Source organism: Gorilla gorilla, chromosome 9 (genome assembly GCF_029281585.2).
Source record: "Gorilla gorilla gorilla isolate KB3781 chromosome 9, NHGRI_mGorGor1-v2.1_pri, whole genome shotgun sequence".
Taxonomy (NCBI): domain Eukaryota; kingdom Metazoa; phylum Chordata; class Mammalia; order Primates; family Hominidae; genus Gorilla; species Gorilla gorilla.
In genome coordinates this window covers 18,926,821-18,939,678 of record NC_073233.2, presented here as the reverse complement: position 1 = coordinate 18,939,678, position 12,858 = coordinate 18,926,821, and the positions used below count along the sequence as shown (strand labels likewise).

At 42.0% G+C, this 12,858-nt stretch overlaps 1 protein-coding gene across 1 annotated transcript in view; it reads right to left on the bottom strand.

Annotated features, from left to right (window-relative positions):
- The window catches only part of PARVA (parvin alpha), a 156,275-nt gene that overhangs the window by 23,354 nt on the left and 120,063 nt on the right, over nucleotides 1-12,858 (bottom strand). Inside the window, exons 5-6 of the mRNA XM_004050716.5 lie at nucleotides 10,202-10,342; nucleotides 2,358-2,473 (exon numbers count right to left, since the gene is read on the bottom strand). Coding sequence (XP_004050764.4) covers nucleotides 2,358-2,473; nucleotides 10,202-10,342 — 257 coding nt within the window. The remainder of the gene's footprint in view (nucleotides 1-2,357; nucleotides 2,474-10,201; nucleotides 10,343-12,858) is intronic.

Below are 12,858 nucleotides of genomic sequence, written 5' to 3'. Positions count from 1 at the left end.
TGGTTCAGTCTGTGACTCACCACCAATTCTGAGTCTTGCTTCTGTGCCTGTTCAACCTGATAAAGCAAAAACACCCCATAAAACCTGACGTGCATTAATGCCATTTTATGGAACATGTCCTCTTTTCTCCCTCATGCTAACAAAACAGCCTACAGGAGAAATTAAACCGACAACAGGCTTCTGATGGCCTATAATTGAGCTCAAAATAAGGCAGGAGACACAGGCTTGCAATGACCACTGTTTCAAAATAGAAGCCCCCTCTCTCCTGCTCACATTTTCAGTCGTCGTTCAGTCTGTAGTAATTCCAACAGGCAGATTTTATTATTTCTGTTAGAGGGCTGTTTATTCTAGCTGATAAGAAAAGTCTTAAGATGTTCAACAAATTCATGCACAAAGAACTGGACTGGATTTGTCACAAAAGAGAAGATATAGAAGGGCAATTTAAATAAAAGTATTTATCTCCTCTAGTGATAAGAGAGCTATTATAAATGAATATAACAGCAGTATGTTTACTTATGAAAATAATTTTTAAAAATTTCAATGTTAGTGATATGTGGTCACTTTTAAAGTACTCTTTCATGAACTGTTCCAGGAACCATGATTAAAAAAAAACAGACTATATTTTCCAGAGCAGTCTGAGGTTCACAGCAAAATTGAGAGGAAGGTACAGACATTTCCAGAGATTTCCTATATATTCCCTGCCCTGACACATACTTGTCCTCACCCACTTTCAATATCCTACACCAGAATGATACACTTTTAACAACCGATGAGCTTATAATTGATACTGTCACTATCACCCAAAGTCTATAGCTGACATTAGGGTTCACTCTTGGTGCTGTCCATTCTATGGGTTTTGACAAATGTATAGTGACATGTACCTAAAAATCCTCTGTGCTCCCACCTATGGGGACCATGTCCACCTATTCATCTCTGCCTCCCTAATTGTAGTTTTTAAAAACATAAAGAATTGCATTCACACATTATTAATTGGTAAAAATAACATGACAGAGATGACCTGGACTCACTAGGAAGATGCTTGAACCAGAGTAGTCTGAGTTGGCCACATATCCACAGCAGACATAAAATGCTTAGTGCCATGTTTGATACAAGTGAAGAGCTCAATAACGAGGACATTTAGGACCTTTTGGCCAGTGGCACTCGGTATCTGAGCCACACACATTCCCATTTTCTATGAGCCCTCTCTGTTTCTTACTTGTAGTCCTATCTCCTCAGCAGGCAGGGCCGAGGTGTCATATTCCTGTTATACCTTCTTAATGCTTAGTGGAGTTAAGTACCCAGAGGTGTGGAATAAATAGTTTTTCACTGGGGGACAACTGATCAGTTGATTAGGAGGACCATTTCCTTGTCTCCTCCTGTTGACAGCTGATCCTTGAAAGTTCAACTCAAAGTCCTTTTGTCTTGGAAACTGGCCTGGTCTGATAGGGCAAAGTCTACCAGCCCTCAAGGCTTTTTCTCATCAAGGGATGGCAGAGCCACTGTTACCATTCCCTATTCCAGAGCCTGGATTGCCAGGGAGCTGCTTAGATGGAGAGCTCTCCTTTGCTGCATGTTTATTTGGAAAAGAACAGGAACAAGCAAACAAAAGGATGACCTTTTGCTAAATGGGTATAAAGTTGGAAAATAAAATTGAATTTGGGTATTTAATGGGGTTAGGAGCGGAGTGAGATAGTCACAGGGAGAGAGCACACCCTCATTGTGGAAATTACACAGCCATATGTGAATGGAAATTCCATCCAACAATCTGGAAAAGATGACTTGAGATCCCAGCTGTGCTTCTGTGAGTGGGTGAACAGTGGCAGTGCCTTCAATACAGACATGGCCAGTTGGGGTCTCTCTCAAACGCATGCACATGTACACACACATTCCCTTATATGCACAGATATCGTTCTCCCCATACCTAAGTATCATTTGTTTAACCAAAATATTATGGTTCTCCATGGTTTGCAGGGCACCTGTACACTCCTGTACACAAACACACACACACACACACACCCACATACCTTTCCTCCTGACCCCATGACACAGAGCTCACATACATACCACACACCCTCATCTACACATTACACAGAACAGACAAAAACACATAAACCATAGGCACATACCCCACACAAAGCTATCTATACACAAGCACATGCTCTTCCATCTTGTGTACACTTACCAGGGGAAGCCAACATGCAACAGAAAGCTCATTCAGTGCCTCCCAATATACTGCACACCCAGGCTCACTCAACATTCATGCAGCCATCCTTCTAATGATCTACTCGACGCACCATAGGAACTCGACCTCCACGACTCTTTAAAGACACAGATGTTTGTAGTGTTATCTGTCTTACCTGGACCACAACCACTTGGATGGAAACATGGTCTGGGAGTCGAATTGGTGCCCGGAAATACTGAGACAGAGCAACGAGCAGGTGTAAGATGGCCACCAGGCTCTTGGCATGAACAGCTGAAATGAAAGAAGATTGAAAAATTACAGCATCTTCTTTCAGGTTCTAGGCAATATAAGCAGATGTTCAAAGTGTAGTAGTACCCCACTGATAGAGTTTGGATATTTGTCCCTGCCCAAATCTCATGCTGAAATGTAATCCCCGGTGTTGGAGGTGGGGCCTGGTGGGAGGTATTTGGATTGTGGGGGTGGATGCCTCACGAATGGCTTAGTGCCATCCCCTTGGTGATAAGTACACTCGAGCTCTCATATGTGATCTGGTGGTTGAAAAGTATATGGCACCTTCCCGCAGCCCACTCTCTCTCTTGCTCCTGCTTTTGTCATATGAAGTGCCTGTTCCCACTTTGCCTTCTGCCATGAGTAAAAGGTCCCTGAGGCCTCCCTGCCAGGCAGATGCTGGCCAATTAAACCTCTTTTATTTATAAATTACCCAGCCTCAAGCCTTTCTTAATGGCTATGCATGAACAGCCTAATATATCCACCCAATGTCCCTTTATACCATGCCTGAGGGTCAGGGGACACCTGTGGTCATCACAGGCCTCACTCTGGGCCCCCTCAAATCTTTCTTTTTTTTTGACGCAGGGTCTTGCTCTGTTGCTCAGGCTGGAGTGCAGTGGTACAATCCTAGCTCACTGCAGCCTCGAACTCCTAGGCTCAAGCAATCCTCTCGCCTTGGCCTCTGTGGAGTAGCTGGGACTACAGGGATGTGCCACCAAGACTGGCCCCCTCAGTTCTTTGCCAGGTCCCATGGGGCTCCTTCTTGGGTCATATTATTGCCAGATTTCCAGTGTGGCACCTCTCTAATCCCAGGTTCCCATGAGGATCCTGACAACTGCTGAGCTCTGAGCTCAGATCAGCTCTCTCCCAGTCCCATGTCCCTGCCCACTCCACTCCAATCACCGTAAGCATGTCTGCTCTGCACTCCCTCTCCCTTCCCACTTAACCATGAACTCTGGATTATCACTACTACCCTTGTCTCAAGACTGCACACAAAGCATGCCCTTAATAAATAAACACTGAGTCAGGAACACTAGGTCTCTTCCTTGGTTCAGGGCTTTAAGATCCCTGGAAGAAGCCATGAGAGAGACATTCAAAGGGCTATGCTACTTGCTTGAGTGTCACTATGGTCACTGTAGGCAATGCCCTTTAAGGAGCAGCTGGGACGGGATGTTACTTTGGCAGGGGGCTGCCAAAGCTGCTGAGTCATGTGCTCAAAGTCAAGCCATTTACACCAGAGAAGGCTGGGTCACACTGGGTTGTAGTTTTCTCACTAGATGAGGAGAAAAAGACTCAGTGAGGTGCACAGAGGGTCAGGCAGACTGGAGCCTGAATTCTAACTTTATAATCTACCACTTATTTACTGGCTACATGGCCTTGGGTAGGGTAGGCCACCGAAGGCCTCTGAGCCTTAATTTGCTCATCTGTACAAATGGAGGTAACAGAACCTATGTGGATGTATAGGTTGTAAAGATTCCCCAAAAGCCTTCATTAAAAAAAAAAAAAAATGAAAATAGTTACACTAGAGTGGATAGTCTTAATTTTTTTCCTATTTCAAAATATTCTTCAGAATAAAAATCTGCCATCTTTTCAATTAAAACAAATTCTAGCCACTGTTGAACATTTGTGTGCCCCTATCATTCCTGCCTCTCAGCATGTCTCCTGGGAGTTTTCTCTCTGATGCTCCTGGAACACAACAGGTGCCCAGGAATGGCTGATTTTTTTTTTTTATTATACCTTATGTGAAATTACCTGGCACCTAGGCAACTAAAACATGCCAGCTTTATTCCCTTTCTTTCTCATCAAAGGGAAGATTCATCAGATATTTTGCCTGCCTTCACAGTCCTACCAGCTTCATGGTTTTTCATTACAGGGGGCATTTAAGGGAATAACAAAAAAAAATGCCTATTTTGTGTACTTCGCATGCACTAGGCCCATTATTAGGATGTCATTCTGTCTTCCCTGGGATCAGTGAGTCTGATTTAGCAGAAGCTTTGAGAAATCACTAAGAAAAGAGAATGATTCAGACATTCCTTTGTAACTCATTAGGGTTTCTGGTTATCACTGCTACTTCAAAGAAGGTTTTCTACTGATTATGAACAGCAGCTCACCATCACCACAAACAGAAGCTGAACTGCTCTGAACTCCTAGCCTTCCAGAAGGTTTCAATTTTGGGCTTTCGGGCCTTGTTAACTAAGTTTTACCCAGACTTACAGCCTCAAAAAAAGATCCTGATGTGGCACTGACCCACTGTGACCCACTGACATGGTGTGGTCACCATCAGAGGCAAATCCAGGTTTGCTCTTCTCATCAGAACTACCGGCCCACCACCTGGCGTCACTGAGGGTTGTAAGAACATTTGCTACCCCTCTCCCCTTTAATGGCAAAATATAATGCTAGAAAAGTTGTGATCAAATAAGTTGTTCTTATACCCTGGTGACATTGTACACCATCTCCATTGTCTTAGTGAGCAATGCAGAGCTATACCATAAGCATCATATAGATGTCAGACTCATTCAATGAATGCTCTATCCTCCTGGGATTTTTTTTGGAAAGAAATAGTCTATAGTCTCACACACATACATACTACACTACGTGTACAAAGATGTTACTGTGTAATATACTATGATGTTTTAAAACCCTGGAAAACACTATGTCCAATAACAAGAGGATGGTTTAGATCAGCATTTTTCAAACTTTTAAATATTAAGCACGGAAATCCTTTGTTCTAAAAGCTGATAGTTAAAACTCATGAAAAAAGTACAACTGCTCCGGTTAAAGTGAGGATTCTGGAGTCCTAACTGCAGCCTACCCATGACTTCTTGTCTTCTCCTTGGTGATGCTAGAGTTTCTCCTTGCAAATCCCTAGTTTTGGACCAACCATAGTTGAATAACCACTGCTTTAAGAAGTTATGGTATATACACATAATGAATAGTTTGCATGCATTGAAAATCATAGTTAAGATAGTATAGCTATATATATGTGTATATGTGTATATATCTATATACACATGTGTATATGTGTGTAATATACATAGCTATAAATATACATTTATGGATATATGCATACATAAAAGCATATACATATGTATGTATATCTACATATACACACACAAACATGTGCTTGTGGCCAACATTTGGAAAGGAATATATTTAGAAAAATGAAAATAGTTCTGCTAGAGTGGAAAGATAGTTGTTTTTTTTTTTTTTTTGAGATGGATTTTTGCTCTTGTCGCCCACGTTGGAGTGCAACGACTAGATGTCGTCTCACTGCAACCACCTCCTCCTGGGTTCAAGTGATTCTCCTGACTCAGCCTCCCGAGTAGCTGGGATTATAGGTACATGCCACCATACTTGGCAATTTTTGTGCTTTTAGTAGAGAGGGAGTTTCACCATGTTGGCCAGGCTGGTATCAAACTCCTGACCTCAGGTGATCCACCCACCTTGGCCTCCCAAAGTGCTGGGATTACAGGTGTGAGCCACTGCGCCCCACCGGATAGGTTTCTTCCCCCACCTTTTTTCTTTTTTCTTTTTTTTGAGATGGAGTCTCACTCTGTCGCCCAGGCTGGAGTGCATTGGTGCAATCTTGGCTCACTGCAAGCTCCGCCTCCTGGGTTCAAGCGAATCTCCTGCCTCAGCCTCCCGAGTAGCTGGGATTACAGGCACCTGCCACCATGCCAGGCTAATTTTTGTATTTTTTAGTAGAGACGGGGTTTTGCCATGTTGGCCAGGCTGGTCTCAAAGTCCTGACCTCAGGTGATCCATCCACCTTGGCCTTCCAAAGTGCTGGGATTACAGGTGTGAGCCACAGCGCCCAGCCTTTTTGCCTATTTTCAAATATTCTTTAGAACAAAAATATGCCATTTTTTCAATTAAAACAGATTCTACCCACTGTTGAACATTTGTGCACCCTCATCATTGCTGCCTCTCAACACGTCTCCTGGGAATCTTCTCCCTGGTGCTCAACAGAAGCTGAGGCCAACATGTGCCCGCAGTCAAGTCAGGAGGGAACATATGGGATAAGAGTAAGCGCCCAGGCCTCAGTGTGCAAGCCGGGAACCGCAGCTGCAAGGCTAAGAGTGTCACTCTAGGGCTGGAAAGCAGTATTTAAAACAGGGCTGCTGAGTTAGAAATAGTTTTCCAAACACGTCCTGTAGTGGAAACAGAAATTGGTGTAATTTTTCTGGAGGTAATTTAACATTATGTATTATGACCTTAAAAATGCTCTCACCCCTTGGCCCTAACATACCACTCTTGGGTATTTATCCTAAAGAAGTCATTATGGCTACAAGCAGGGAGAATGCATCCAGCTGTATTGATATCAGTGGGAAAATGGAGAACAATCTGAAAATCCATTATCAGTTAAATAAATTATGGTAGATCCATAAAATGTCACATTATATAGTATTAAAAGTGACATACGGAAGAATATTTAATGATTTGTCAATATATACATCTTCCAAACAACATAAACAGGTTGATCTCATTTTTGCTAAAAGTTTTTTATATATACATATATCAAATATTATACACTACTTATTACACACATACAGACACACACAGAACTTGAAGAACACAGCACAATGTTCACGGTTCTTGTCTCTAGGTGGGCAGTGAAAAGACAGAAGTCCCTGTCCTCATGAAATTTACCTTCATAGTTTCTTAACCTCTCTATGCCCTGACTTTCCCATCTGTAACATGGGAATAAAAGAATTCTTACTTCAGATGGGTGAGTGAAGATTACAAAGATTAAAATACATAAAGTGTTTAGAATAGTACAAGACATACAATAAGCATAATACATATGTTAAATGTTAATATTTAAATTTATCTGCACTTTGTAAATTTTCAATAATGAAAATTACTGTTGTGAATTAGAAAAAAAAAAAAGGAAGAAATCCCTAAAGCCCCAGATCAAGGACCTTGGTAACTCAGCAGCCTGTCCCTACCACCCTCATCCTGAGTGGACAGGCGCCACAGTGTCCTCAGGTTTACATCCACGGAAGGTAACTGAGACAGGAGACAGAGCTTTTCCCCCAGGAGCTGAGCCTGCCACATTCCTTATGGAACAAGCCACTATGACTTTGTAAATAAGCCCAGCTCTTCAAAAGCCCCAAGGCATCATAGGGAGCTAGCCACCAAGATGAGATAATTATTCCCTCTGACCTAGTAATCCATCTCAGTTCTGGAAATTTATCTAAAGGGAGTAATTCAAGAGAAGCAAAAAGAGGCACAAGCTAAGACATTCAGTTTGGTGCTATCTGATATTAGAAATAGGTTGGGAAACATCCTAAAAGGATAGGCATCAACCTAGGGTTTAAGTCAACTGTGGGATATCTACCCTATGAAATAGAAACAGCTATCAAAAATTTTAACTACAAAGACCACGAGGGAATGTAGAAAATACGTGTGATGTAAGATCAAGCGAAAAATAACAAAACACAAAAATGTATATGACTTGGGCCAGGTGCAGTGGCTCGCGCCTGTAATCCTGGCACTTTGGGAGGCCAAGGCGGGTGGATCACCTGAAGTCAGGACTTTGAGACCAGCCTGGCCATGGCGAATTCCTGTCTCTACTAAAAATACGAAAGTTAGGTGGGCGTGGTGGGGCATCCCTGTAATCCCAGCTACTCAGGAGGCTGAGGCAGGAGAACTGCTTGAACCCAGGAGGCGAAGGTTGCAGTGAGCCAAGATTGTGCCACTTCACTTCAGCCTGGGCAACAGAGTGAGACTCCATCTCAAAAAAAAAAAGTGTATATGACCTGACCAAGCAAAATGATGCAGTGATGTACTAGTAACAAACGAAACAGTGAAATGAAACAAACAAATGAAAACAAACAAATGAAAAGCTAGATTAGCATGGTAATACGAGTGATGATTTTTCTTGCACACATTTCCCCGTAAGAAATTAAAGTAAGCATAAACCAAACAAATCATTCAAAGCCGCTGGAGACAATGTTCTTGATGTGGCTTTAAAAGACCCTGTTCTAGGCTGGGCACAGTGGCTTGTGCCTGTAATTCTAGCAGTTTGGGAGGCCGAGGCGGGCGGACTGCCTGAGCTCAGGAGTTCGAGACCAGCCTGGGCAACATGGTGAAACCCTGTCTCTAGTAAAATACAAAAGAAATTAGCTGGGCTTGGTGGCACACGCCTGTAATCCCAGCTACTTGGGAGGCTGAGGCATGAGAATCGCTTGAACCTGGGAGGCGGAGGTTGCAGTGAGCTGAGATCGCACCACTGCCCTCCAGCCTGGGCAACAGAGTGAGACTCTGTCTCTACAAAATAATAATAATAATAATAAACGACTCTGTTCTTCTATCTCAGACTTTCCCAAATTGGGTGCCATGATAAGTTAAATATGTTTGACTTGTTTTTTTTGGAGGGGTACAGGGAGGTGGTCCATATTCAAAGGAGCGGGAGATAGGATCAAACCAAACTAAACAGCAGTCTTCATTAGAGGACTTCTCTAATGTTTATGACTATTGTGGATTTTTAAAATGCAGATACATTTCCCAAACTAGTCATCAACCTCCCTGCCCTGCCTTGTTCTCCCCCATTGACAATACTAGCATTCCTGGAACACAGTGAAACAAAGCCCCTCTCCTTGATAGCATCTAGGGCCCAGGGCACGGCCTCCCCTCCTCCTGCCCTCAGGTGTCTCCCTCTGCGGGCAAAGAATGCCCTGTGCCCTGTTCCCAGCGTCACTGCTGTGCAAAGCAGCTGATCACACTGTGCACAAAAACGTGTAATTATGCTGAGGAGGTACTTGGTGTCTCAGCCCCAGTGTCAGATGTTAGAGACCTGCTGGAGGGATTGTGACTGGCAGTTACTGGGTCTCTAACTTTAGAGGTGAAGACTCCATTTTCTTTCCCAAGTTTGAAAAGTATTTTTTTTTTGTAGGGGGCTGTTGATTTTAAGTTGTGTAAGTGAGACGCAATAAAGCATAGTACTTAACCCCTTAATACTTAAAGGCAAAACACAGTCTAATCTAATATTTTATTAATCTAAATTCATATTTTTATCTATTACAATAAACTTTGGAATCCAGTTGCTACTGCTAGATTCACCTAATCCCCTGATTAATTCTGATAGGGACTCATTAAGTCCGTATTAGACACTGGGCCTTTGGAGCAGCAAATGAACTAATAATTTATAAACTAATAATTATTATAAACTAATAATTTATGCTTTCTGAGGTCTCTGAGCTATGCTAGCTGTAAAAAGCTGAATTTTAACATCTTGTTTCAGTGCCTATGATTTCAGCCATATCTTTGCTCTTTCTAGAAAATGAAGGGGGATTGGAAGGGCGTGGGCTTTGGAATAGACAGAACTGAATCCTTGCTCCCTGCTTCTCAGCTGTGTGAATGTGGGGACCTCAGCTTCCCAAGCCTCTCCAAGCTGCAGACAACAGCTTTCTCAAAAGGCTGTGCTGGGACTTAGAAGAAGTAGCTCAGTGAATGAGTTTCCTTCCCTTCCCCATTTCACGTGAGGTTTCTATGCAAAGCCTTTTACAGAAGAGGAACGTGAGATTTTGACATTCTGTTATGTTTCCCCAAGGGTATGGATGGAACTTCTTCCAAGTTCTGAGGAAGCGGGGCAACTTGTTCAAAGATAAATGAGTTTGACACCCCTCCCCTGAAGCCTGCCAAGCTTATGGATGGCTTCTTGGGGAAGCCCCATGGCAGGGACCACAGGCATTGTTTAATGGTGCCCCTTTCCTTTGTTCAACTCACAATCCACATTCCACTTGATGCTCCTGGGAGGAAGTTTCAGGGTTTCATTGATCTTCTCCAGGACAGTCTGCAGTTTTTGCTTCTGAGCAATCTCTGACTGGGTGACCTCAGCCACATTTAGCTTCTCACTCTCCAGTTTCTCTGAGGGTGACAAGGGAAAAGAGAACAGCTGTTATGCTGGGCCCCAGACAACCCTACTGCATGCACTTACTCAGTTATTCGGTCTCTCATGCACTCATGCATGCATGCACTCTTGCAACAATAGATACTGGATGCCTACCAGCAGAGGGACACTGCTGTCCCCTCATCACCTTATGGTGGCACCAGCAGCATCAGTACTGTGAGAGCCTCATGATCATGACTTGAATCCCCAGATCCCAGGGGCATTTAACCTAGCCTGTCATATTTGAACTCTATCCTTCTGGAGTTTTCTCCTTCTTTTCAATTCTATCTTCTCCAAGGACATCTCTGTGCTCCGACTGGAAAGCCTTCTCTGTAGAGTTAGTCAAGGCATTTTGTACATTCCTGTAGTACAGTCTGGTCAGGTCCAATCATATTTATCTGTTTTAAGTACCTTCTTTCCTTTTAAACCCACCTGGAAGGTAACTTACTTAATGTGTCATATTTAATCAATTGTAAGGCACATATTTTTCACATTTTAACATCCTTAAAGTCAGGTTGTGTTTTACTGGCATCCTACAATGGCTGCCAGCTTGGTGGAAGATCTAAGAGTTATCATTGTCTCCACGGGCGTGAACTTGCTTGTAGCTCTTCACAGTATGATTACTTACATGTCTCAATAAGCCTACATGAGCACCTTCAAAAAGTATAAAATAAAAATTCTCAGCAACAAGAAAGCATTGAGTAATAGCTTAAAGTGATTTTTCTCTTTCTGAGTGGTTTTTATATAATGGTGTGTTTTAAAATCAATAGTTTTTTTATGCAATGACATAACACCTTAATACTTAAAAAAAAGGAAAAACTCAGTCTAATCATTTTATTAATCTAAATTCATATTTTAATCTACTACAAAGAAAAAAACAACTTTGGACTCCTTAACAGGAAATTGGTTGCCTACCACTGGAACTCACCTAATCACTTCTAATTCATTTAAGATGGACAGAACTGCACACATTTAAAATATCTTTTCTCCTAATTTTTAAGGGCTGCTATACAAGTTAAATTTTACTATGTATCAATATTTTCCCTAATGCTTACATAATTTATTTTTAAGTAACTGTGGTTTATCTAAGCCAAATGCCCCTTGAGTCATTCTTTGAAGATAAAGTTGCCCAATGGAGAATTTATGCAGGTTCTGTGGATTTGTGAATTTTTTTAAGCACCTCAGTAGGATAATCTCAAGCTATTCTTACCTGTGATGGCCTGAAATGTTCTCTTTAGTTGTGTAAGCCATTTTTATCTCTAAAGTTCAGGGATTTAACAAGAATATATCTAAATGTCTTCTTCTTACATCTTGAAGAGACCTTGTGTGTGCCTTATTCATTTTTAGGCTGAATTCTTATCTTGGATCCTCTCCTACTGAAAAAATGACAAGTTATTTTCTTTCACTTTTTCCCATTATTTTCAGATGATGTAATTGTCTCTATAGAAGCAAGTTATTTTAATCTTACTTCGCAACTACAAGCATTGGATAGAGGCTGCCCAAAATGCTAGGTTAAGAACCTTCTGGTCTTATCTTGGCTCAGAGGCAAAGATTGCAGTCAAAGATTACTGACGACTGTTGTGAGAGAGGGTTGGGCGGGGAGGAGAGGAGTGAGGAGGAGCCACTTATTTGCTAGCTCTGCTGTGTTACATCATTGTCTATAAATTTTCATATTTAAAATCTGGCATTGAACAGATTTTCAGCTTAGGTCTCTGAGTCTGTTTTCTAGGTCAATAACTTTTTCTTGCACAGTTGTCTAGTTCATTCTTATTTTTTTTTAAATGGTGTGACATAAGAAGAAATATACATCTTGCCTCCTTGATCTCCCTTCCTAGCACAGAGCTTCTAAAAACCTTGTAACTTTCTGAAAGATGATAGTGGCATCTATGGTTATAATATTTGGGTTTTGTCCCCAGTTCCTGAAAAAGCTCTGAAATGATTAAGGTAAAAGGAACATCTTTTGTTATTCATAACAAGCCCCTTTCACCTACATCTGAGTTTATGTTAATGAGGCAACTTTTAGAAAGCTCTGAGGATGGGGAAGCTGATTGCCAGGAGAACCAAGCATATGAATAAAGGATTGGAACATTCAGCCTCATACCCCCAACCCATGAGAAAGGGGAAGGAAGCTGGAGGTCAACTATCAATGGCTAGTGATTTAATCAGTTATGCCTACTTAATGACACTTCATAAAAACTCTGGCCGAAAATGTTCAGAGAGCTTCCTGGTTGGTAAATATATGAAGGTGCTGGAGGGTCATGCACATGAGAAAGCATGGAAGCTCTGTGCCTCTCCCACAAACCATGCCCTTGCATCTCTTCCTTTTGGCTGATTTTGAGTTTTATCCTTTATAATAGACTAGTAAACCTAAGTGCCTTCCTGAGTTCTGTGTGCCATTCTAGCAAATAATCATATCTGAGGAAAGGGTTTTGGAAACTCCTGATCTATTATAGCTAGTCAGTCAGAAGTACCGGAGGTCTGAACTTGGCGAATG